At 41.3% G+C, this 23,590-nt stretch overlaps 1 protein-coding gene and 1 long non-coding RNA gene across 14 annotated transcripts in view; both read left to right on the top strand.

The window, feature by feature from the left end:
- The window catches only part of CHD9 (chromodomain helicase DNA binding protein 9), a 204,044-nt gene extending 190,763 nt beyond the window's left edge, over positions 1-13,281 (top strand). For 8 of the 13 annotated variants that reach the window (XM_030581908.1, XM_030581907.1, XM_030581901.1 and 5 more), the window contains 3 exons: positions 3,990-4,118; positions 6,732-6,836; positions 9,863-10,720. In XM_030581908.1, coding sequence (XP_030437768.1) covers positions 3,990-4,118; positions 6,732-6,836; positions 9,863-10,720 — 1,092 coding nt within the window. Of the gene's footprint in view, positions 1-3,989; positions 4,119-6,731; positions 6,837-9,862 lie in introns of all 13 variants that reach the window. The other 5 variants (XM_030581909.1, XM_030581904.1, XM_030581914.1 and 2 more) reach the window with 1 other exon arrangement.
- Positions 13,282-14,414: 1,133 nt separating this feature from the next.
- On the top strand, positions 14,415-23,544 carry LOC115660571. The gene is made up of 3 exons (XR_004002843.1): positions 14,415-14,509; positions 17,080-17,276; positions 23,291-23,544. It is a non-coding gene; the product is annotated as an uncharacterized LOC115660571 (long non-coding RNA).
- Positions 23,545-23,590: the final 46 nt, after the last annotated feature.

Genomic DNA, 23,590 nt, shown 5'->3' with positions numbered 1-23,590 from the left:
CAGGGAGGATGCTGGGTTAATTGGGACACCTGAAGCCAATCAGGGGATGGCTGAAACTAGTTAAAAAGCCTCTCAGTTAGTCAGGTGGGCGCGCATGTCAGGAGCTTTGAGAAGTTGCGCTGCTGGAGAGACTGAACTGTACACACCATATCAAGCACAAGGAAGAAGGCCGTGAGATAAGGGTGAAGTGGAGCTTGAGGAAGTGGAGGCTGCTGTGGGGAAGTAGCCCAGGGAATTGTATGTGTCCTGTTCCTAAAAGGTCAGCTACCATAGCTGATACTATTAGGGTCCCTGGGCTGGAGCCTGGAGTAGAGGATGGGCCTGGGCTCCCCCCCTTTTCCCCCCGATTAATTACTGAGATTGGGAGACAACAGAGACTGTGCAAGGGAGGATAGCTTCTCCTAACCTCCCTCACTGGCTTATGATGAAAATGGCTCAGTAGACTGTGACCCTTGTCTCTAGAGAGAGAAGAGTTAAGTGGAGGGTCACAGTGAGCCTCTGAGGCTAGCGAAATCAGTCAGGAAACGCAGGACCCACGGAGACAAGGACAGAGCTTTGTCACAATATATAAAAGTAATGGGGAAACAAGATCCTCTTTCCACTTTGTATAGACACAGTCAGTCTCTGGAACTGGTGCAACAGCCATTACATACCCCAGTCAGGCGTATATTTACCAGGGGTGCAGAATTCCCTAGCAGACATCTCGTCAAACATTTTTCTGCTACTCTGAATGGGAAAGTCGCAATTTGGTTCTCTTCACGCAATGGAAAGTGCCATCCTTGAACCTTTTGCCTCACATGTGACCAAAAACATCCCCCAGAGTGGCCCTGGGCAAGGTCTCATTGGGAGCTTCTCAGCTGCTATTATGGAAGGATCTATGCCATTCCTCCCATTCCATTAATACCATAGGTTCTTTAGAAAATCTCTCAAGACAGAGCTCAAATCATCCTTATTGTGCTCAACTAGATGATCACAATGGTCCCTTTGGCCTTGGAATCTGTGAATCTGTATAAAACTGGCTGAGACAGTTCTGGTTTACAGATCTGCTGAAGTTCTTAGCTCAGCCACCTTAAACATCTGCCCGTTTCCAGGTCTTCTAACACAACACAACAAAGGCATTTTCAGGCACCCTGGTCCAGAACCACTGCAGATCATAGCCAGGTATTTGAATGGACATCAAATGTAGAGTGCTCATATTCCAGAATGGTGCAATCTGTCTTTTACGAAGCAGAAAAGACTCTACTAACGTGTTATTCAGCCTAATGGAAGCATTTCTCCACTTGGGCTCAGCAACACCAGAACTGGCTGGAATTCCTGCTATCCTGGAATATTTTCTTACTTATTGGTCTCCAGGTCTCACTTTCAGTTCCTTCTTGGAGCATTTAGCAGCAATCAGTGCTTTTCATCCTCTGGCAGATAACCACCTGATCTTCACTCATTCTGTCACAACTCGCTGTTTGAAGGGGATTCTTAGATCCTTTCCACTGTTGAAGTTTGCACCTCAGTGGGACCTCAGTTTTGTTCTGTCATTTCTCACCAGCCTCCCCTCGAGCCTCTGGCCACATGTTCTATGATCCACCTGTCTATGAAGTTGGCCTTTCTAATCACTATAACATCAGTCAGAAGATTCAGCGAGCTGTGGGACTTATGGCAGATCCGCCATATACTGACCTCTCTAAAGAAAAAGTCTCATTGCATCCTACCCCAAATACATCTCTAAAGAAGTTTCTGAGTTTCATATGAGTCATACCACCCACTTACCACTATTTTCCCCCCAAACCACATGCCTCAGATGAAATGAGGAGGCTGCATTCTCTGGATGTCCGAAGGGCATTGGCCTTTTACTAGTACAAAGAACAAAAGACATTAGAAAGACATCTACACTATTTGTTTCCATAGCAAAGAGATCATGGGGTCAAGCTGTATGTGTGTAGAGATTTTCTAAATGGATTTCTGATTGTATTATCCTTTGTGTTATCAACTAGCTCATATTTCCCCCTCTTCCCAGATAGAGTGAGGGCTCACTGTACTAAAGCTCAAGGAAACTCTGCTACATCTCTAAAACTGTCTCTACCCTGCCAGGAGGCTGATACGTAGTAGAGATATGAAGGGCAGTTACTGGGAGCTCCTTGCATACCTTCACTATATATTATGCTTTGGTCCATCTTCTCTGGCATATACAGCTGTGAGGATAGCAGTATTACAGTCAGCTATCACTTCCTCCTCATACCCAACATCCATTTGAGTACTGCTTGTTAATTTCCCACCTGTGGAATACACATACACACTCGAAGAAGAAATGCAGATTACTTATCTGTAACTGGAAGTTCTTCAAAATGTGCGTTCCCTATCTGCATTTCACTCCCACTCTCTGTCCCTTCTGTTCTGGATCTTTTGGATTTGAGGTAAGAGTAGGAACTGGAGAGGCATTGGTCCAGACCGCCCTTTATGCCCTCGGTTCGAAGCACAAGGAGAGACATAGCACATGTGCAGGTTAAAAGATGCTGCTTGTGAAAAATTCTTGACTTAGGCATGTGGTGTGCATGTGTATCCATGTGTGGAACACAGATCACACACCTCAAAGAGCCTCCTGTTTCATTTAAGTCACCTCAGTTTTCCTTTTCCTGTTGTCCTTTCCACCACTCTCCTCAAACTAGCAACTGGGAGTGACAACTTAGTGTTTCATACTCATTACATCCCAATGAATGCCATTACTCTGCTATATGTTGACCAGCTGATAAGTAAATGTATAATTGGGAAAAATTAACTAAGTGTATTGATACATTTTAAAAGAACGTAGTCTGAATGTCCAGAATTTTATACTGAGATTTTCAGAGTAGTGCAGGGGATTTGACCGTCCACTGCTTTGAGACTGTCTCAGTTTTTAAAATCAGGAGATAACAGCTGTACAGTAACTCCTCACTTAACGTCCCAGTTAATATTGTTACATTGTTACGTTGCTGATCAATTAGAGAACATGCTCATTCAAAGTTGTGCAGTGCTCCTGTCGATTGGCAGCTGCCTGCTTTGTCCACTGCTTGGAGAAAAAGCAGCCTGTTGCAGCTGGCTTGTGAGGGCTTGGAACTAGGGTCGACTGGCAGCCCCTCCATCAGCTCCTCACTCCCCTAAGTTCCCTGTGCAGCAGCCACCCAGCAGGCTATCAACTGCCAGGCAGTTCAGCTGTCCCTCCCACCTTTTGCCTTAGAGCTGCTCGCAAGAGCCTCCTGCTTGCTGTGCAAGGGGAAGGAAGAGGGGTGATAATGTCGGGGTGTCCCTCTTGCCGCTCCTGCCCTCCACTCCTTTACCCCATTTCCACAGAGCGAGGGGACATGACAGGGCTCAGGACAGAGGAAGCTGGCTGGCCACAGCTGCTGTCTCAACTTGCTGCTCTGCTTTAAAAGGCAGTATACTTAGAGTGGGGTCAGCATACTTAAAGGGACAATGTGTGTGTGTCTCTCTCTCTGCCACACTGTCTCCCCTCCCTCCATTCTTGCTGCCTTGTAGAGTGTGAAGCTACCTTAACAATGCGTTAACCCTTGAGGCTCAGCCGAGTGCTAGTTCATCGTTTAGCAGTAAGGTATTCCCAGGGAAATATCCAACCCTCTTCCACCCTCTGACTTCACTACCTCAACCAAGCTTCACAATCATCATTGCAGTGTACAGTATTAAATTGTTTATTTAAAACTTATACTGTGTGTGTGTCTTTTGTCTGGCGAAAAATTTTACCCTGGAACCTAACCCCCCCCTTTACATTAATTCTTATGGGGAAATTGGATTCGCTTAACATTGTTTCGTTTAAAGTCGCATTTTTCAGGAGTTACTGTACAAGATAAGACTGCTTGTGATGTTGGAAATATGAAAAGATTTACCTTAAAATGAGCGGGAGGCTTATAAGAATAAATAAACAAGTCCACTTTCTCAGCACTTTTGTAAGTAGTTTTATTAGAAAACTAAGATTATTAATTCATTTTTAAATCCCTCTGAAACAGAGAATGCAGCTTCATGATGGGAGGCCCAAACAAAAAAGGCACCGTTGTCGAAACCCTAATAAACTGGATGTTAATAGTCTCACTGGTGAAGAACGTGTTCAGCTGATCAATAGAAGAAATGCTAGAAAGGTAATCCTATTACTGTGTCCACTCACATTCCTTAATGATTGTGTTGAGAATTACACTTTCAGCAAGTTTACTGTAACTTTCTTAATAAAGGGTTTGCTAACTTCTCCAAAGGAAACACTTGAAAAATGCCCCCTTGAAGTTTTTGCCTTGGTTTACGTACACTTGTTTGGATGACTCTAGTTAAATAGCCACAAACACCAGAAATACTAAACTTACGCATACCTTCTATTACCTTTCAGACATCATCTACTTTCAAGGTTTTTTAAATTAATTTAGTAGGTTATCTTGCACTGAGACTGGCCAATAAACTTGCTCAGATTTGTCAGCTATTTCTGTGTTCAGTCTGCCAACCTGCATTCTGATTCACCAACATACCCATTATGAGTCAGGTTGGCAGGTTTCAGGGAGCTGTTCTGGGGGAGAGATGTGGCTTGGGGTAGGGATGTGGAATTGCAGGCAGATGGATCAGGGTTTGGGAAGGGCATGAAGGAATTGAGCTGGGCTTTGGGGAAGGGTAATGTGCAGGGAAATAGAGTGAATAACACTTCTGCATGTCGGAGTGAGCTTGGGGTGGTGGGCGTGAGTGTGGTTTTGAGTCTGAACAGTGTACCCAAAGCAGCATTGCTGTAGGGAGTCCTTCAAGTGCTGTTTCATCAATGCACAGACACTCAGCTCTTCTGGTACTTCAGCCTTGGCTGTCCAGCACACCAAACAGCATTGGCAGGAAAATGGAGCTATGCTGCACATACATCAATATTTATCAATCAAGGGCTCCTAGTGGCTCTGTGCTTCTGTGTAGGAGAATGAGGGAGCAGCACCAGGAAGACTTTCAAGCACCAATTCCGCAAGAGCACTGGTCTCTGAAGCCTCTTTTGTGGCCTGAGGACCCCCAGGCAAAACACTCTTCTGCACCTAAAATCCCCAAACCTCCTTGCCCTTGCTAGCCACTCACTCCCCCATGCCCAATTTTTAGGCCCTCTGATACTGCCAACTCATTCATAAAGCTGCCTGATGGAGTGCAGGATTCAGGAAGGCCTGGGTATGTGATTTTTTTTTTTTTTGTGCGGGAGGGAAAGGGGGTGTCTAAAATGAGGGAATCCCCACATGTCTATACCAAGGCCTGTCCCAGCATTGGAAGGACTCCCCTAAGCTCCCCAGTGCACTGAGTTAGCAGCCCCAGGAGGAGCCAGTGCCAGTGCTTTGACACAAATGCACTATGTTCTCCTGTGGTGGTATCCCAAGGAGCTGAGCCAACAGCACTAGGGAATCCTATCGAAGGTGGTTGTCCCAGTGCAGAGACATTTGAGCTCCCCCCGCCACAAGCTGCCTGCACAGTGTTACTTCCTCTTTGCTGCAAGGAGATTCACCGCTGTAAACTGCCTGCCCCATTACCTTCTGTGTTCCCAATCACTACCCTGCCCCAACATCCTGATCACCTGGCTCATTTCTTCTCTTCTCTTTTTGGTTCCCTCTGTTGTCCATGTGGCAGCCCCATGGGGAGCTAAGGAGCAGAGGCAGATTTCTGTTTTGTTGGGCCCTGGACCAGAACAAGTGCCCCCTTCTCCCCATCCCCCAGCACTGTGGGAGAAAGAGTCGGAGCACAGGGGCTTGCCCATCCCCCCGCCCACCCACCCAGCACTCCTGCTGGGGAGCGGAGGAAGCCCCTGCACCCGAACCCCACTCCCCAGCAGGAGTGGAGGGATGCCCCAATTGTCTGGGGCCCCTGGGCACAGGCCCCTTTGGCCCAGTGCCTAATCCACCACTGCTAAGGAGAGATGAAGAGCTGGTTAGAGATGGTCTGGCAGGTAACAGAGATGTGGAGGACATGGGGAGTGTGAATTAAAAATGAGGCTTGAGCTGAAAGGAGCTTGAGTGGAGAAAAACAAAGAGGAAGCGCTCCTCTTCCCTCTCCTTCCTTTCATTCAGCTCTGTCCTAGGTCAAACCCTATTTCTCCCCTTCCGTGTCATGATGAGGTGTAAAAAAGGGGAATTGACAGGGATTTTTGATGACTTACTGCTTATTTCCTTGCTTTTTATGGGTTGCATTGATGGTATATGCTGTTTTAGAAACCTTAACTCAGAATTAAAGTTTGATTTTTTTTGTGTGTGGGAAACTATAGGACAATAAATAGATTACCCTGTCAGAAAGAGCAGCTCTTATTAGACAAAAAGGGTGCCGCTTGAAAAGCAGATTCAGTGGTGGTAGAGTAGAACTGATTCACCCACCAAAAGGTAAGCAATTTTTAATAAACAAAAGGAGTATGAATTTTCCTTTTAAAACTTTGACACCTGTTTTCATATATTCATTATTAGTTTGACACCATCCCATTTCAGTACATTTCTGAAATAAACCCTGGCATTTATACTAATCTTACGTTAGTAAGATTCTCAGATATTGAAGTTGCTACGTATATGCGAGTTTAGTGGCTGCTGACGTCTGGAACAAATTTATAGAGTGCCAATTCTATTCCATCCTGACAGAAACTAATGACAAATCTGGAGTGCTGTTTCGCTTTCTAATGCTGTCAGGTTATATCTGATTTTTTGAAAAAGACATAAATGAAACCAGAGTATCAAATCAGGAAAATCCAAAGTAAACTTTTTATTTTTTAGGTGGGAGGTGCTTTTGCTCCACCACTGAAAGACTTGTGCAGATTCTTGAAAGAAAATCCAGAGTATGGAGTAGCTCCTGAATGGGGAGATGTTGTGAAACAGTCTGTGAGTATTTATAGGATGAACAATGTCATGATCTATGATGTGAAGTCTGCTTGCTTGCTTTTTTTTTTTTTTTTTTTTTAAACGAGGCAGACTGATACTAGCGTTGGTTTCAGGTACTAAAGTCAGGCAACTGTTGTTTAATGTACCTTTGGACACTCTTAGGAAAATCTACCTGCCTACCCATGATATCTGCTTATCTATCCTTTGCCACAATGATGAAGCTAATTACAAAATTAAAATTTTAATTGGCTGTCAAAATAAAATTACTTGTCCTGGGAAAATGAGCAAGTAGAATTTTTGAGGATTGATTTAATAGTACTCGGTACCTAAATTAAGAGCCAACTATTTATTAAAATAGCTATTATGTTCTGCATTTTATTTTCTAATAAAAGTTCAATTGTTTGGGGTGTCATACATCTGTCCTTGTAGAATAAAAAATGTGTTTAATATTTACAGCTCTACAGTGAGCAGGCTTTTAAAGTAGAGATCATAATCTAGACTTAGAGCAAAATTTTCTGAATTGCTTATGTCTCATGTTCAAATGTGACTTGTCTCTTTTGAAAATCAGACTTAGGCTCCTGACTCAGTTGGCACTTTAGAAAATTGTACTCTAGTGTCTTGTGCCCTCTGATTCCCAGGAGCATGGTTTGTGCTGCTCTGGCCTCACCTGTGCTGTTTCTTCTGTTTGGCTCTCCACTCTGTATGTGCTACTAGAATTGTGTGACAGAAGGAACATGCTCCCCACTGGCACGGGAGCAGATTAATGCCAATAGCAAGATGCATCTAATGTGTAGTTTTTCCCAGGTTAGGACCTAGGAATGTAGCTCTAAGAATATATATTTATTGCAGCCCCTTCTGCATTGTAAACCAGATTTTAATATACAGTTTGAAAAATTGAATTTGTAGCTATTTGTGGTCACACAGTTTGCATTCAGATTTGCAGATCAAATAATTTGTGCATGTGCCAACCTGATTTGCTAAATGTAGACTTTGTGCACACACAGGTGTACGCAAAATTTGTGACCACAATTTCTGAGGCCATTTACAAATTTTCCCCTTTCTGTAGAACTTGTAGGAAATAGCCAAATCTCATGGGACATGTGATACAGAAGAAGGAAACTACAAGGATGTTTTTATTTCTGTAATGAAAAAACAAACCCCAAAACAAATCCTGTTATCTGTAAAAAGTGACAATCTGTTATAAGTGCAGTAGATCAGGATAACACAGATGGTTTTATTTGAGGTTTGTACCCCAGTAAGTTGAAAGGGAAAATTTCATTTAATTATTGATGCTGTTTTTTGACTGCAGGCTTAGCAAAACAGCATGCATATATTTTCACTGTGAAAACTGTATAACTGATTCATCTGTCCTTTGTTTTATTAGGATGAGTACTTTTAAAAAATAAAAAAAAAAAAACAAAAAGAAAACAAAAAAAAAACCACTACCACCCCCCCACCTATAGAGACACAGCTGTAAACCCACCCTCCTTTATCTCCATGCAACTAAAAGTGGCTAGAGGTCCAGGCCTCAAAATGTTAGATAATAAAATCCTGCTCTGGGAACTTTATTTACCCTTCCACTTCTCATGTCCACATAGAGATGAAGATAATTTCTGGTGGTAATCCTGTGAAGTCTGTATACCCACCTGCCAGAACTGATAGGGATTGTACTACATTTGCTGTACACAGTCAGCCTCAGGCAGAGGATTGCAGGTTTTTTATTTATTTATTAACAACATTTTAGGATTCTGCAGTTAATCATAAGTACTATAATATTTAAAAATAGTATCTTCTTTCTTAACTCATCCTTATGTTTGTTGAAAATTCTGAGCACTTGCTTTAGTGACAAAGTAATTTTTGCGGGTTTTTTTTTTTTTCCTTGTTGGTATAGCAGGGCCAGTACAGCTAACAGTGAACTAGAATATATTCTGGTTAGTATGCCAACAGAATTGTGAAGTTCCAGTTGCAGGACTTGGTTCTTCCCTCTTTTATACCCAGGTACCTCTATGAAGGGCAATGAAGTATCACAGCAGTAACGAGGAGCAGAACTGGTGACAATGATTAGGAAGATATAAATGAGAATAGAATTTGCCCTGTAGATTTTTTTTTTTTAATTATGATCCTGAAAGCAGAAAGAATAGAGCTTGATTTTCAAATCCTTGGTTGAATAGGAGGGCTGACAGTTCTAGTTTTTTTGTTTTTTTTAATTAAGGGATCTTGTATACTGAGCAAAATTTATATTGAGTTATAATAAAAATTGAAACCTGTGGTGCCCTTTTTATAGTCAGTCTTCAAGACAGAACTGTACTTCAAAAAGAACACCAGAGCACAATTAGAGTCCTATCTTTACCGCTAGATAGGATTTACATAGATAGTAGAACACCACTCCTAGGTCGCAAGAGAAGATTTTAAGTGTCTTGGGTTTCAATTTATTTGGACTTTCAGTCTTTAGCAGCTTGTGTGAAATGTGAAGAAACATTAAAATGTTCACAGATCATGGCTCCACATGAAAATGCACAATTATTTTTCCTATTAAATTCGATAGCTCTGTTATCTTTTAGTCCCAGTAACTAGGCATTTTTTTAAAAAATCAAATGAATTATTGGAATCTGGAAATTACACTAAAATCTGTTGAAAGATCCTAAATCCACACTAGATTTTAAATCTTAAATTCAGATTGCTTAGGCCAAATCCTACAATAAACCCTGTGAGGATGATCCTCTGGGCCTGTGGAGAGCCTCATTAAAGGTAGTAGGGATCAATGTGGGTACAGAGGACTATTCAGGGTTACAGGGCTCATTGCAGGATTGAGGCTTGAATGAGGTACCTTTGCGAAGTGACAGCACAGATCAGTCACAAACTTTCAGGGAGTTGTCTGGTTAATCAAACTGCTGTACTAAATTTAGTTAAACAATGGTTTTTGGAACTATTCTTGAGTATTGAATTTTTAATCAACATAGCTTTAACCTTATTTTCCTGTAGTGGCATTCATTTTCATATATTAATACAGAATGTATCTGTTTCAGGGATTTCTTCCTGAAGGTATGTTTGACCGTATTCTCACTGGGCCTGTTGTACGAGAAGAAGTAAGCAGGAGGGGGAGACGGCCTAAAAGTGAGATTGCCAAGGCAACAGCTGCAGCAGCAGCTGCAACAGCAGCAAATGTTTCGGTCAACCCTTTGCTAGCCAATGGAATACTTCCAGGAGTGGATCTATCGACTCTTCAGGCCTTACAGCAAAACCTGCAAAACTTGCAATCACTGCAAGTAACAGCAGGAGTAATGGGAATGCCTGCTGGACTAACTACTGGAGGAGAAGCTAAGAATATGGCTGCCATGTTCCCCATGCTACTGTCAGGAATGGCTGGATTACCAAACTTGCTGGGTATGGGAGGACTCCTAACAAAGTCTCCAGAATCTGTTTCAGAGGAGAAAAAGGGAAATGACTCAAAAGAGCCAGATGTAAAGAAAGAAAGGACAGAAAACCAACATGCTAATAATGGTGGTGAAGACTCTGTGTCAAGTTCTCCCTCTACGTCCTCTGCTGCTGCCAACCCCTTAGCTCTTAACCCGTTACTTTTGTCTAATATGCTTTATCCAGGGATGCTTCTCACTCCAGGCCTTAATCTTCATATCCCAGCATTGTCCCAATCCAATATTTTCGATGTACAGAACACTGAAAACAATGAGACAGGCTCAGCCAAGCCTATAGAGGAAAAGGAGGAAAATTCTAGGATTAGAGATCAGAAAGACAAAGGGGGAACAGAGCCAAGTTCTCATAATGAAAATAGCACAGATGAGAGTTCAGAGAAAGCAGATGCTTCATCTGGATCTGACAGTACATCATCTTCATCTGAGGATTCAGATTCTAGTGATGAAGACTGACCCCAGACTATGTACTTAAATTATGAACTGATTTTGAATTTATTCTTTAATTATTTCATTGTAAATAACCCAGTGTTGAGCGCATCAAATGATTTATTGACTGAACTTTCAGTATTTGTTTAGAAGTGCAAACTGCTTTCAGAGATGTTTTGCATGTAATATTTCTTGAAGTTCATTAGTTTCTGAACTTGTATGTACTATCAATACACAATGGTGTAAAATTACAACAAATGGCATAATTTTGTTGGGAGGTTATTTTATGAAAATAATGCTCAGTAAGAGCTGTATATTTAATATATTTGCGGTGAACACAGAATATTTTAGGCATATTATTGATTTAATTTGAATATAGTTTTACAGCCTCCTTGACACTTATAATTTACAGATCAAAACTCAGCAATAATTTGGGCAGCTAATGAATGTCATGAAAGCTGTAGAATCTACGTCACCATCCATTGCTTTAATTACATGAAAATGCTGTAGTGTTGCGATGCACTGCTGATGTTTCCAATTCAGGTACAAGTGTGTTTAGAAGGAGGAAAAAAGGTTTCCCAATCAGCTAGTTAAACTGGCTATCTGTTACCTCAGCTGAGTTAGTTTAGGAAGTTTACATTGGTTTCTATACTTGTTTTCAGGTTTTGTTTTGTTTTTAAACACATCCTCTATGATATCATGTTAATCTGGCAAGAGATAGGACTGTTTTTTCTCATGAGAAGCGTTCTCTTTGGTAACAGTAAAGGGAAGTTGGCACAAAATAGTCCTATCTCATCATACTTTGGCACCACAGAGACCTATTTAGTTTAAACCTTGAAAAGTTTTGGGCTCCCTCCACAGAAATACAGTGTCCTGATTGAGGAGTAGTATCCCCAAAACTCAGAAAAGGCAAACTCTCATGAAGTGCCACTGAAAAGACCTTTCAACACTGCATACTTCATGTAAAAAAATGTTTGTTTGCTTTGTTTATGTAGATTTTTATTTGTGTTTTATGTAACAAAGCCCCCTGGGATTACCAGATAATAATGGTAAAGAAGAATATTGATAGTTTAAACTCATTTTGAGTTTAGACTTCTCTACAGGTTTAAATATGACTAATTGTCATGATGAAATGTTACCCAAAATCATTCTTGAGGATTTAGTTTATATATTATGCTGAGTTGCCCAATTTAAAATTTAAAAAAGCACTTTGAATAGTAAAGACAGATAAGTTATTCCTGTAAACAACAGTAACAGGGCATAAGATATCTGTTCAAATCCAAATCCTTAGAACCCTTTACTGTATAAAATCAGTCTAATATTTGATGTGTGATATGATTCCTCTTTTTCTGCTGAAGCTGCTATTACACTGACATGGCCCAGATTCACACTTACATGTTTGAACTGAGATTTCAATTGACTTTAGTTATCGCATTTGTGGTCCAAGAATAGAGAAGTGCTCAGAGAGAATAGATACAGGTACTAGTAGAAGTCATTGAAAAAGCTTTTCAAACGGATAAATTAAAAAAAATTGTATATTTTGATATAGTTCTGTTGCTCGCTTGTATAGTAAACAATACTGTTTTTTACCAAGAACTTTTCCAATACATTATACGTTTCTATGTGCAAAATAATTAACCCCATGATTAGAAGCAGTATTACATGTAATTACACAATTATACAAGTCCCATTTGGATTGTGCTGGTTACTGTATTTTCCCACAATAGTATTCTGATTTTTGGCCTTTCATACAGTGTCTTAGCAATAGTGAAAATTAAAACCTGCCAAGAGAAGGGTGTAGCAATTCTTCATCATGAAGGGATGTATTGCATATTTAATATTTTTGCCCTTTGTAATATAGCACTTCCGTTTAACTAGGATGCATCTATGAAATAGCCAAAGTTTTTCAAACACAGTTATTAACTTAGTTTGCTGATGGAGTATTTCAACAACATCCTTACCCCACAAAAGAAATACTAAATCTTGTGGCTAAAACCTAATTTATATCAAATTTATTAAATAAAGTATTTTCCTAATTATGGTCAAGTGAGTTTGCTTATCGTTCTAGTGATTCTCTTTCTATGTAATAAGGCAATTACAGTTTAAAATAATTAAGGCTGATAAAGACTTCAACATAATGTATTGGATTTATTTTTAATCATTATCAATTGGAAGAGGAAAAATGTGTCTCACTATCAGTTAAACAATATGCAAATATGGTTGTATAAAGTTAAGGGTTGTAAGGAAACTTCAGTAGATTTACACTAATACTGAAGTTACAGATAAAAAGGATATCCAAGTTGATGATAAAGTGTGTGTTGGTAGTTACTAAAAGAACTTTAGCTATTACTGCCTTGTATTTCTATCCCTTGTTTCAGGCTTCATGATACAAGTCTTAGTCCAGTTTTTCTTTTGGACATTTGCAATATTTGCCAGTTGTGTTCTGTGTAGTCTGAATTTGCTTTCTGTAGTTGAACAAGCGTCTTAAAAAGTCATTTGTAATTTATTGAATTACTTTCTATGATGTTCTATAGAGGAAATGGAAGTTTAATTATTTTTTATTAAACATATTCTTTGACTACCCATGATGTCAGCCTTGATACATGAAGATAATTTTTAACATGAATACAGATTAAATTTATACCTGTGAGCAGTGTAGGTGAAGCTATTAGTAAAATTCCAAGGTGTTAAAACACACATTAAGATGTGTTACAAAATACAAAACTTGAAGATATTCAAAGTTAAGATTTCAGGTCAAGGTCATGTATCTGTTTTGATATAACTACATACAAATTCTGTGAATTAGTTAATGGTAACTTCCTGGTGTTCTTCCTTGGTTTCGGAGAGAATCCATTTCAGCCTATTTCCTGTAGCATTTATATGGGTATTGTGCTGCTTTTACCAGTGTTATTCAGATACAATATTATAACAAGATAACTTGCTAAACCAAAGAACAGTTCAATTTAAAAAAAGGTTATTTTACACAAAATAAGGTAATTTTAAAACATGACGGATATATCGCATCCTGCTCAGCCAGGGGAAGGCACTAGATAACCTTATGAATCTTAGTCTCTGATTTTTATGAAAATCTGAAGGGAAAATAACAGCCAATTATACTGAAAATAAATCTCTGATCCGATAAACAAAACAAACCATTTCTTGCCACACAATCTTTGAAATATGCCACCTGATAGCTATTGCTAGGAAAGAGGAGATTGTCAAGGTTTAGGCCCAAAATTTGATTTGCTTTAAAGTAATTTATTTCTAGTATTTTATCATAGTAAAACATTAGGTCAGAAGGTGGATATGGCTGGGAGCGCCATAATGCCCATCTAAATCTGTCCATCAATCTGTTTTGCTTTTTTATATCCTGTTACCTTTTAAGTGCTTGTCTAAATCTTTTGATTACGTTGGCAGCTGCAACTATTATTGCTACCTTTAATTTAAGCCATTTAGGATCAATATATTTTTCCTATACACTCCCTGGTTGTCTGCGCCTTCTTGTTTCAGTCTGCTATTCACTATTAGTTCAGTGGCATCCATCGTATCTGTTCTCATCTGAATCCTATCTTCAGGTCTTGAGTGTGCTTTCTGTTACTCCTTTTTCAGATGAATGTATACTAGATTCACTTAACCTGTCATTGTCCTATTTTAAATCTGGAGATCCGGCAGAATCTCTGATACCTTTGTTTTTATTTCAGAGGGCTCATTTGAGAAGAAATAGTCATACATTTCAAAGCAGCAGATTACAAACCATATATATAATTTTCTTTGCCATACCATCTTTGGATGTAATCCTTTCAGATCTCTCGCAAGGTAAACTGTAAATGGATCAGTACTTGAAAGAGATTTCAAAGGAATAGACAGATTGTGTAGGCCTGGGGTTCTCAAACTGGGGATTGGGATCCCTCAGGAGGTTGTGAGGTTATTACATGGGGGGGGTCATGAGCTGTCAGCCTCCACGCCAAACCCTGCTTTGCCTCCAACATTTATAATGGTGTTAAATGTATTAAAAAGTGTTTTTAATGTATATGGGGGGGAGTCTCACTCAGAGGCTTGCTATGTGAAAGGAGTCACCAGTACAGAAGTTTGAGAGCCACTGGTGTAAGCAGTGGTGTCGGTGACTCAGTGAATACCTCTGCACTGCAGCTAGGACCATGCTTCCCAGCTTGAGTAGACAGACATGTGCTAGCTCAACTTGATCTAGCACAATAAAAATAGCAGTGTAGTCAGGGGTAGCACATGCAGTGGCTTGGGCTAGTTGCCCAAGTATGTACCCAGGAGTTCTGGGTGGTTTTGCACTCGGGTGACTAGTCTGATCTGTCACCTGTGCTGCTGCACTGCTATTCCTAGCCTGCTATCTTGAGCAGAGATAGCACGTGTCTATTCAAGCTGGGAAGCATGCTCCCAGCTGCAGTGTGTATGTACAGATGAAGTGACAGTCTTGTAAATTGATCCTGAACCAATATCCTAGCATGGAGTCAGCACCTCAGGAAGCAAAGTGCACCTGATTAACAAGTCATTAATATCAGTGGTCATTCAAGACTCATAGTGTTTGGTATACCATGTGAGATTTTAAATCTGATGTTTTGAGCAAATTCCAGCCCAAGATGTGAATTCTACCTAAACTCTCCCTGCAATTTCAACTGAATATGTTATTCACTTCCTCCCCTAAATTATTACACCATCACTACACTGTCAAAAAGATGTTTCACCTTAGTATTGACTGCATTCAAGACATAGATTAAATGATCTCTGTGTATGGCTTGTATATCTCTGATATTTTATAAAGCAGTTTGGGATGTAATGCATAATACATACTTTGCATTGTAAATATTTTTAAGGTCTGTCCACACTATGAATTTTTGCACTGTTTAGCTATACCAGTATTAGTGTAGAGAATCTGCATTGGTGTAAAATGGGATTTGCACCACTGCAGTTCACCCCGTTTTCAACTTATATACCAGTGACATGCATATACTTGGGGGGGGGGAGTTGCATTTGTGTAGCTACACCAGTGCAATAATTCCTAATGTAGATGATGGTGCACTGCAGCAAATAGCTTTCTGACTTACTAACTAACATGATCATGTTATTTTAGTAAGCACAGAGCCATTCTTTGTAGCCACCTCAGAGGAAAGAAAAATAACAAAGTTTTGATTTGCTGAATTGAGTGGTAGCTGCTTAAAATGCATTATCTGCATTCCAATTCTAGAATGTAATAATCCCGATAATTTTGCTTTAACCACAGGTTTGAAATGCAAATAATCTAATTCTAGTAAAATTGAGACATCATAGATAACATTTAATCATTAGAAATCATTTTTCTTATGAAATTAAAGTTTCAATTAAAATTTCCTTGAGGAAGCAGAAATTGCATATTGCAATTAAGTACTGACCATATTTCAAATAAACACAGCTACAGGTGTAATTTATGCTTACTTTTAAGTATTAAAAGATGTTCTAATGCTAAAAGCCTTCAATGGAAATGTAAAAATTACAAGGACAAAACATCAGAAAGGTTTGCAGAGGTTTTTGTTTGGTTGGCTTTTTTCCGCAGAGGAAAGTCTTGGAGTTCAGCACAAGATTTTTGAGTCAGAAGGAGATCATTCAGATTAGACCAAGTAAACAATTGGGCCATATTCCAGGGGTAGGTGCAAAGGCAGACAGGTAACTGGTTACCTAAGAACAATACATCAGTTGGAGATTACCAGAGTGCATTGTGCTCTAGACGCACTCTCGCTTCACTGCTTGTTGCTGGTTCGGATGGGAGGGAACTGGCTCTGTCAACACTGTGCCTTCTGAGGAGACTCCTGTGTGGAGGTATCCCCTGCTGGATATGTGTGGGAGATTTCCACTCAGGTGGAGTAAAATGATCCAAGTGAAATAGAGAATCTGGCTTAATAACTTCATGATCTGCTCCCTGTGGAACAATTTTAAATGGCTGGTTTTTAATTTACAAAATTAAAATACACCCACAGGGAAGAAAAGAGTATTTCCATCAGGAGTTAAAAGTGAACAATTAAGGGTTTGATTGAGGTGATGTGGGTGACCAACAAGGAGAATGGGGAGATGGATGTCTACATTCTGAATAATTTCTCTTCCCTGCAAATGTTGTGTTATTTCTGTAGTATTAATTTTGGATAAAATTCAACATTGTGGACTCTACTTTAAAACAATAGAAGATAACTGAAAACAAAATTACCACTGTACAAGAGCCTCCTCCTACACAACTTAAAATGAATCTGAGACTATGGAATGTCCACCTATCAAGAAGAAAATTAATTTAAATAAGGCAGATTGAAACTAATCTCTCCTTGTGTCTTTTTGTAATTGTCCTGGAATCAGGTAGCCTGTGCTTAATCTCTCTGCTGTTCTTTTTCCAGTTCCCCTAGACAGAAGGATGATGGATAAGAAAGAGAAGGAAGGAATACAAGAAGGAACAGAAAAAAAGTATAAGAAACTCCAGGTGAAAGGGTCGTCCTGAGATTCCTCTGTGAGAGAAAAACTTGCTTCCCTGCCTGGTCTCCAACTCACCTCTGAGCATGTGCTAAGGGTGCAAAACCCCATGTGAGTGCCCCAGGTAAGATCTGCTTTGGGTATCCCTTTTGCTGGTACCTTTATGCATGAGAGATACTTTGGCTGTTCCTTTCCTCACTTCAGTCTATCCCTGTCTTGTGTCTAAGCTGATGGGGGACAGTTCACCCTGCAACCTCTGCAACTCTTCTTTGGGATGTAGGAGATGACACCCTGTTACCTACTCTATTTCCAACAGTTCGGAGTCCTGTTGGATAAGGGCTCTCTTCTACCATGTCTTCCTTACAGTGGCAGCCTCTCCTCAGACTCTGTCTTGCAGTTCAGCTGTGGCTGCTGCTCTGCCATCTTAGGTGTTTCCTGCTGCTTTGATCACAATTGTGTCTGTTCTGACAAAATGAGTGGCTAGAGCTGAGCTCTGCACTTTTGCAATGGAGGGAGCCTTTCACTGTAGGGAGGAAAGGCTTTAGCAGGGGAGAGGCAGCAGGACACTATACTGCTAAAATCAGTAGTGTAGGTGTGGGAATCACTGCTTAGACATGTAAAGAGAGAGGTAGTGTATATACCCTTGTGTTCTGACATATTAGTTACCCTAATCCAGTGGTTTTCAAACTGGGGGTTGAGACCCAGTACTGGGTCGCAGAATGTAAAGCATTGTGTTGTAGTGGCAGCTCTGGTCAGCACCGCTGCCTGGGCCATTAAAAGTCCCTTTGGTGGTGCTGCCCAGCTAAGGCAGGCTAGTCCCTACCTGTTCTGACACGGCACTGGGCCCCAGCAGCAGGTCTAGCTGGGGGGCCACAGGGCTCTGCTTGCTGCCTCCACCCTGAGCACTGGCTCTGCACTCCCATTTGACTGGCTTCTGGCCAATGGGAGCTGGGGTGGGGGGCGGTGCCTGCGGGCAAGAGCTGTGTGGAGCTGCTTGTGCGCCTTCGCCTAGGAGCCGGACCTGCTGCTGGCCACTTCCGGGATGCAGCGCAGTCCGCGGTGCCAGGCCAGGCAGGAAGCCTGCCTCTGCACCCCTGCTGCACTGCTGCCCAGGAGCCGCCCGAGGTAATCCCATGCCCCAATCCCCTGCTCCAGCCCTGAGCCACCCCAAACCTAGAGCCCCTTCCTACACCCCAAGCCCCTCATCCTCAGCTGCACCCCAGAGCCTGCACCCCAGAGCCTGCAGCCCTCAACCCTTCACCTCTGCCCCAGTCCTGAGCCCCTCCCACACCCCAAACCCAGCTCAGTTGGGTCACAGGCATCAACAGTTTTCTTCAACTGGGTTGCCAGAAAAAAGTTTGAAAACTACTGCTCTAATCTACTTGCATAAGCCATGCCTCAAATCTGCACTGCTAGCTGGGCATATAGCCTCTGTACTCTGCACATGGCCATAAAGTATAGACATAACTTTGGTTTACCCCCCCACTTCACCCAACACACATCTTCTAGACCAGGGGTCTTCAACCTACGGCACGCATGCCAAAGGTGGCACGCAAACCGATTTTTAATGGCACACTGCTGCTAGCCAAGGTCTCAGCCGCTGGCCCCGCTCAGCCCGCTGCCAGCCTGGGTGAAAGAAACCCCAGGCCGGCAGCAGGCTGAGCGGGGCCAGTGGCCGGGACCCCTGAGCGGCTCAGCCCATCGCTGGCCTGGTTTCCCGGCCACTGGCCCCACTCAGCCTGCTGCTCTCCAACAGAGTGTTTCTCCAGGAAGGGCAGGCAGCTGCCGGCCAGGGATTCTTCCCTGTGGGGCAGCGAAAAGGCCCCTTGGTGATCTTGGATGTGAGTTCTGAAGCCCCTGCCCATGAGGCTTGGGGAAGCAGCTATGTTAGAGCTCCCAGATGCTGCATGAGTGGCTTGTGCGCCTCTCTCCTGGCCCCTGGACTTTAAAGGGGGAGCCTGGACTGGTGTAAGGCGACGCAAGTTGCAACTGGGCCCCCTCTTTGCATGGCCCCGCTGCTGTCTCATGCTCCCACTCTCCTCTCCCCTTCTCTGGCACTGCATCAACCCAGGAGAAGCTGAAACTCCCTTGGGCACTGTCAATAAGAGTATTAGGTGCACAGGTTCATTTGAAACAACCTCCTAATGCTCCTTTATGTGGTAGCAGTGTCGTCCCCCACCCTGGCCCTGTTGCTGGTATAGTCGCTGCTTTTCCTCTTAAATGCACATGCTACTGTCTTCTGAACTTGAAAAGTATCTGGGGTGTTTGCTTGGATCAATATTGCAGGGAGACATGGGAGCCAGAAAGGGTGAAATCTATACGGACTGTCCATTTAGATCAGTGGTAGGCAACCTATGGCATGCGTGCCAAAGGCAGCACGTGAGCTAATTTTCAGTGGCACTTGCACTGCCTGGGTCCTGGCCACCAGTCTGGGGGGCTCTGCATTTTAATTTAATTTTAAATGAAGCTTCTTAAACACTTTTAAAACGTTCTTTACTTTACATACAACAATAGTTTAGTTATATATTATAGACTTATAGAAAGAGACCTTGTTAAAAAGTATTACTGGCTCACGAAACCTTAAATTAGAGTGAATAAATGAAGACTCGGCACAGCACTTCTGAAAGGTTGCTGACCCATGTTCTAGACTGAAGTAAGGAATTGCCTGTTCTTTCCAAACACCCAGAAACCCTTACACTCATAGTATTGCCAGCCCTGAATATTCAATAATCATGAGTCTGGCCCCAAGAAATCATGATTGGCTTAAAAAAAGGTGATTTTTTTTTTTTTAAGTTTTTTACTTGCATTCTGTTTTTTGAGCCTTCAGGGTGCACGTGGATCACATTTTTCAAGCTTTTCTCAGCAAACACAAGGGCTAGTAACTTACTGCTTTCAAAAAAATGCTGAAATACTCTTATACTCACTTATGTCTGGGAGCTGAGGCTTTAAGTAAAACATCTGTTGCAAGACTCACAATAAAACTGTGAGAGTTGGCAACACTGCAGTAAGAGCACTGGCTACCTTGATGATGCAAATCCACATTGGAAAGGCTAAGAATAATATTTGGGAGAAATAATTCCTAGGTATGCACTATTTTCCTCATGCACAAATCTCTCCAAGAGTTGGTCGACTTGGACTAGCCTAATCTGGACCAAGCTTTGACTGATAAGTGTCCTGTTTCCTTTGAGAAGTACTTCTTAGTCTGCAAGATAGCAGCCATTACTTCAAAATCTGCCCCCTAAAATGATTCTCATGCTACCCTGATGAACAGATTGGGCTCAGTCATCTGCCAGTGCAAAGATTTTGACTTTGTTATCTTGGCCCTCAAGATTGCAACCCATTTGGCTTACCTAGCTAGGTCACTGCAATCGCTCAACTAGGTCACCAAACTGGCAGTAGCTAACATAGAACAGGATCACAAAGCAGTGCCATGTATGAAGGATTTTTGAGCTAGCTGCCCTACTTCTCTGCCACCCAACTTCTGGTAGAATCACCAGTGAGGTTAGTTGCACTGGTTGCTGTACAGTATTAGACGCTTTTGGCTTTGGGGTTTAAAATGCCATTTTGTGAGGGGAAATTTCAATTTATAACTATTGCATTCAAAGAGGTTAAGCTGTTTCAGGAAGTGAAACCCAGGAACAACGTGATACACCTCTACACCGATATAACACTGTCCTTAGGAGCCAAAAAATCTTACCACGTTATAGGTGAAACCGCGTTATATCAAACTTGCTTTGATCCGCTGGAGTGCGCAGCCCCTCTCTCGCGGAGCAGTGCTTTACTGTGTTATATCCAAATTTGTGTTCTATCGGGGTAGAGGTGTACATGTAAAAACCACGTCAGCTCCCAAAGCTCCCTGCACCCACCTGGTGGTCTTGTAAGAAATGTCATTCCCAGTCTTTCCCAGGGCCCTTTCCAGTCTGAAAAGTCTATGATTATTTATATTGCAGTAGCATCTAGGAGCCCTAATCATGGACCAGAACTCCATTGACATAATCAGGGTCTACATTAGGGGGTTGCACCAGTACAGTAGTACTGGTGGCTGAAAATTTCACATAGACAGGGCCTTAGGTGGCACTGAGAAGTGAGTTAGAGGGAAACAATTAAAATTTTAAATGAGGTTTGTTTTTCCTAATGTTTTTAAGGTGTGTTGATCTGGTTTTGCACAACTGAGCTTTATGCATATTAGCAGATTAGTTTGCTTTTGCAAGAGCAACAAGATTTCAGTACGTAATTTGAAATATCTATAGAAAAGGTAGATTACGGTTGCTAAGTGAAAATAATGTAGTTATTGCATCATTTACAAAACCCAGGCACATAAAAAGGTAGGGAAATATGCATATTTCATCACCACACAACAACCTTACTTCTGACCCATGGCTTATTGACCTTTTTGTGTGCATTATTTTTGTTATCTTGATTTCTGTCTCTAAATATTTTCTCTTCAGGGAGACTCTTCAGTGGAAATGTTCACTTAGTATATTTATCACTAGATAATAAAATGTGATAAAATATTTATAATTGCTTTTTTCTTGAGAGTAATATTGTATATGTAGCTTAACAGGAAAGCCATAAAACAATTGCCCTGGCATACACCTTTCTGGCTGGCATAGAGCTAGCTATGTAAACTGTGCCTCTCTTAAAGTTGCCCCCACACTGGGACAATGGCTCTGTTTTTAAGTGCTTTTAACTTTCTAACTCTGGTTTGTTTTTATTATTTTTGTAAATAGTTATTGGGTAATTTTTAGTGAGGATTTAGTCATTCTGAACATCTAGGCCTTAATCCTGAAAAGAATTATTAATGTGCTTCACTTTATGCATTGTGTGAGTAATCCCATTGACTTCAGTGGGACTGCTCACAGACCCTGATCTTCAACTTGTGTAAGATGCTATAGCTCAGCTGAAATCAACTGAACCATTGTAATTAACATCAGCTGAGGATCTGCAGGATCAGGACCTTAAATTGAAAAGGTTTAGCCATTTTGAGTGATCAGAGCAGAAAAGTGTTTTTAAACACACACACACCGCTCAAGTCAGCTTGCTCAAATGGGGGAGGGAAGAAAGTCATCCCAGACTAAAATCAAGCATGGAAAATTTCAGTTAGAAAGGAGAATTTTTCACGTTATGAACATGTGAATATAAGGCCATATGAAAATCTTACCATTCTGTTTTAAAAGGCACTGTTCTTTTCCCATTAGTCATATTTTAAGGTAAATTTAATTTGTGCTCCCAACTAGTTTACTAACAATGAGCATATTAGAGCCCAGTCTTCCAGTCCCATGGCTTCATCCAACTCCCATGGAAATGAATGGGACTTTGTCCCTTGACTTCAGGGGGAATTGGGCCCTTAAGTACTATTGACTTAAATGAAAATGTTGCTACATTAGGGACTGTAGGTTTGACTCACAGTAACTGTTAGCAAAAGTTATGTAATCTTTCATGCTCTTTAGATTAATTCTCTGGTGCCATCTAGTATTTTTAGAGTAGACTAAAAATGTCAAATCCTAGTTCTAGGAAAATAGTTTCAGGCAGTCACCCTTCACTGCTTTTCAGTTTCCTTTTTATGTATAAAATCATCCCAGCTGTTCTTAATATTTGTGATTTAGGCATGAAACTTGACTAATGCAAAGCCAAATAGACTTAGTTAAAACATCTTTCACAGCAAAGGTCTAAAATGTTCTTGACTTTCCCTGATTTTCGGTATTAAAACTTCATCGGTACATATGTTTGAGAGGATTGTTCAATTTCCCCTCCTATTCTTGGTGAAAAGAGCCAATAGTAGTGGGTTTACTTTTTTTATGTAACCACTTATCCTCTGAAAATGGAGATCTACCAGTTCATTTCAGGTTGAATGACAGATAGTAATAACTTTTGATCACTATCAACAAGTAGTGGGGTTGAAACCAGAAAGGAAAGACTGCATATTCCATTAACAATTACTTTCCATAATTGTAGAACCTATTCTTCATAAAAGTCTAAAACTTCTTTGGGGCACTGAATTCCACTGGCTTATTTCGTTAGATATTAGATATTTTTTAGGGGGGTCACTTTTATATAAATTGGCCTTTTAGCTAATTGAATGCCTCACTGAGTCAGAGGAAAAACGATTAGTAATTGTATTGTGCCTTCTATCTGCAGGCCTCAAAGCATCTAGTGAACGTTCATTAAATTCATGTACCCCTGCAACAAGGTATGTAAATATTAGTTTCCTCGCTGGTAAAAATGAGATTAAGGAGTCTGTGAATTGCCCAAGGTGACAGAGCCAGGTGTAAAACCCAGCAGTTCTGATTCCCAAGTCCCTGTTCTAATCGCGTAACAGGACTGTGCCCTCCCTCTCACAAAGAACTGGGGCGGAAAGCGAATGGCAATCCAACCCTTTCATCCCAGCTGAGCAGCCCCACGGGCTTGCGCCGGGATGACGGAGGGCGGGGACTAAAA

Source organism: Gopherus evgoodei, chromosome 12 (genome assembly GCF_007399415.2).
Source record: "Gopherus evgoodei ecotype Sinaloan lineage chromosome 12, rGopEvg1_v1.p, whole genome shotgun sequence".
Classification (NCBI taxonomy): domain Eukaryota; kingdom Metazoa; phylum Chordata; order Testudines; family Testudinidae; genus Gopherus; species Gopherus evgoodei.
This window is presented reverse-complemented; position numbering and strand designations above follow the sequence as displayed.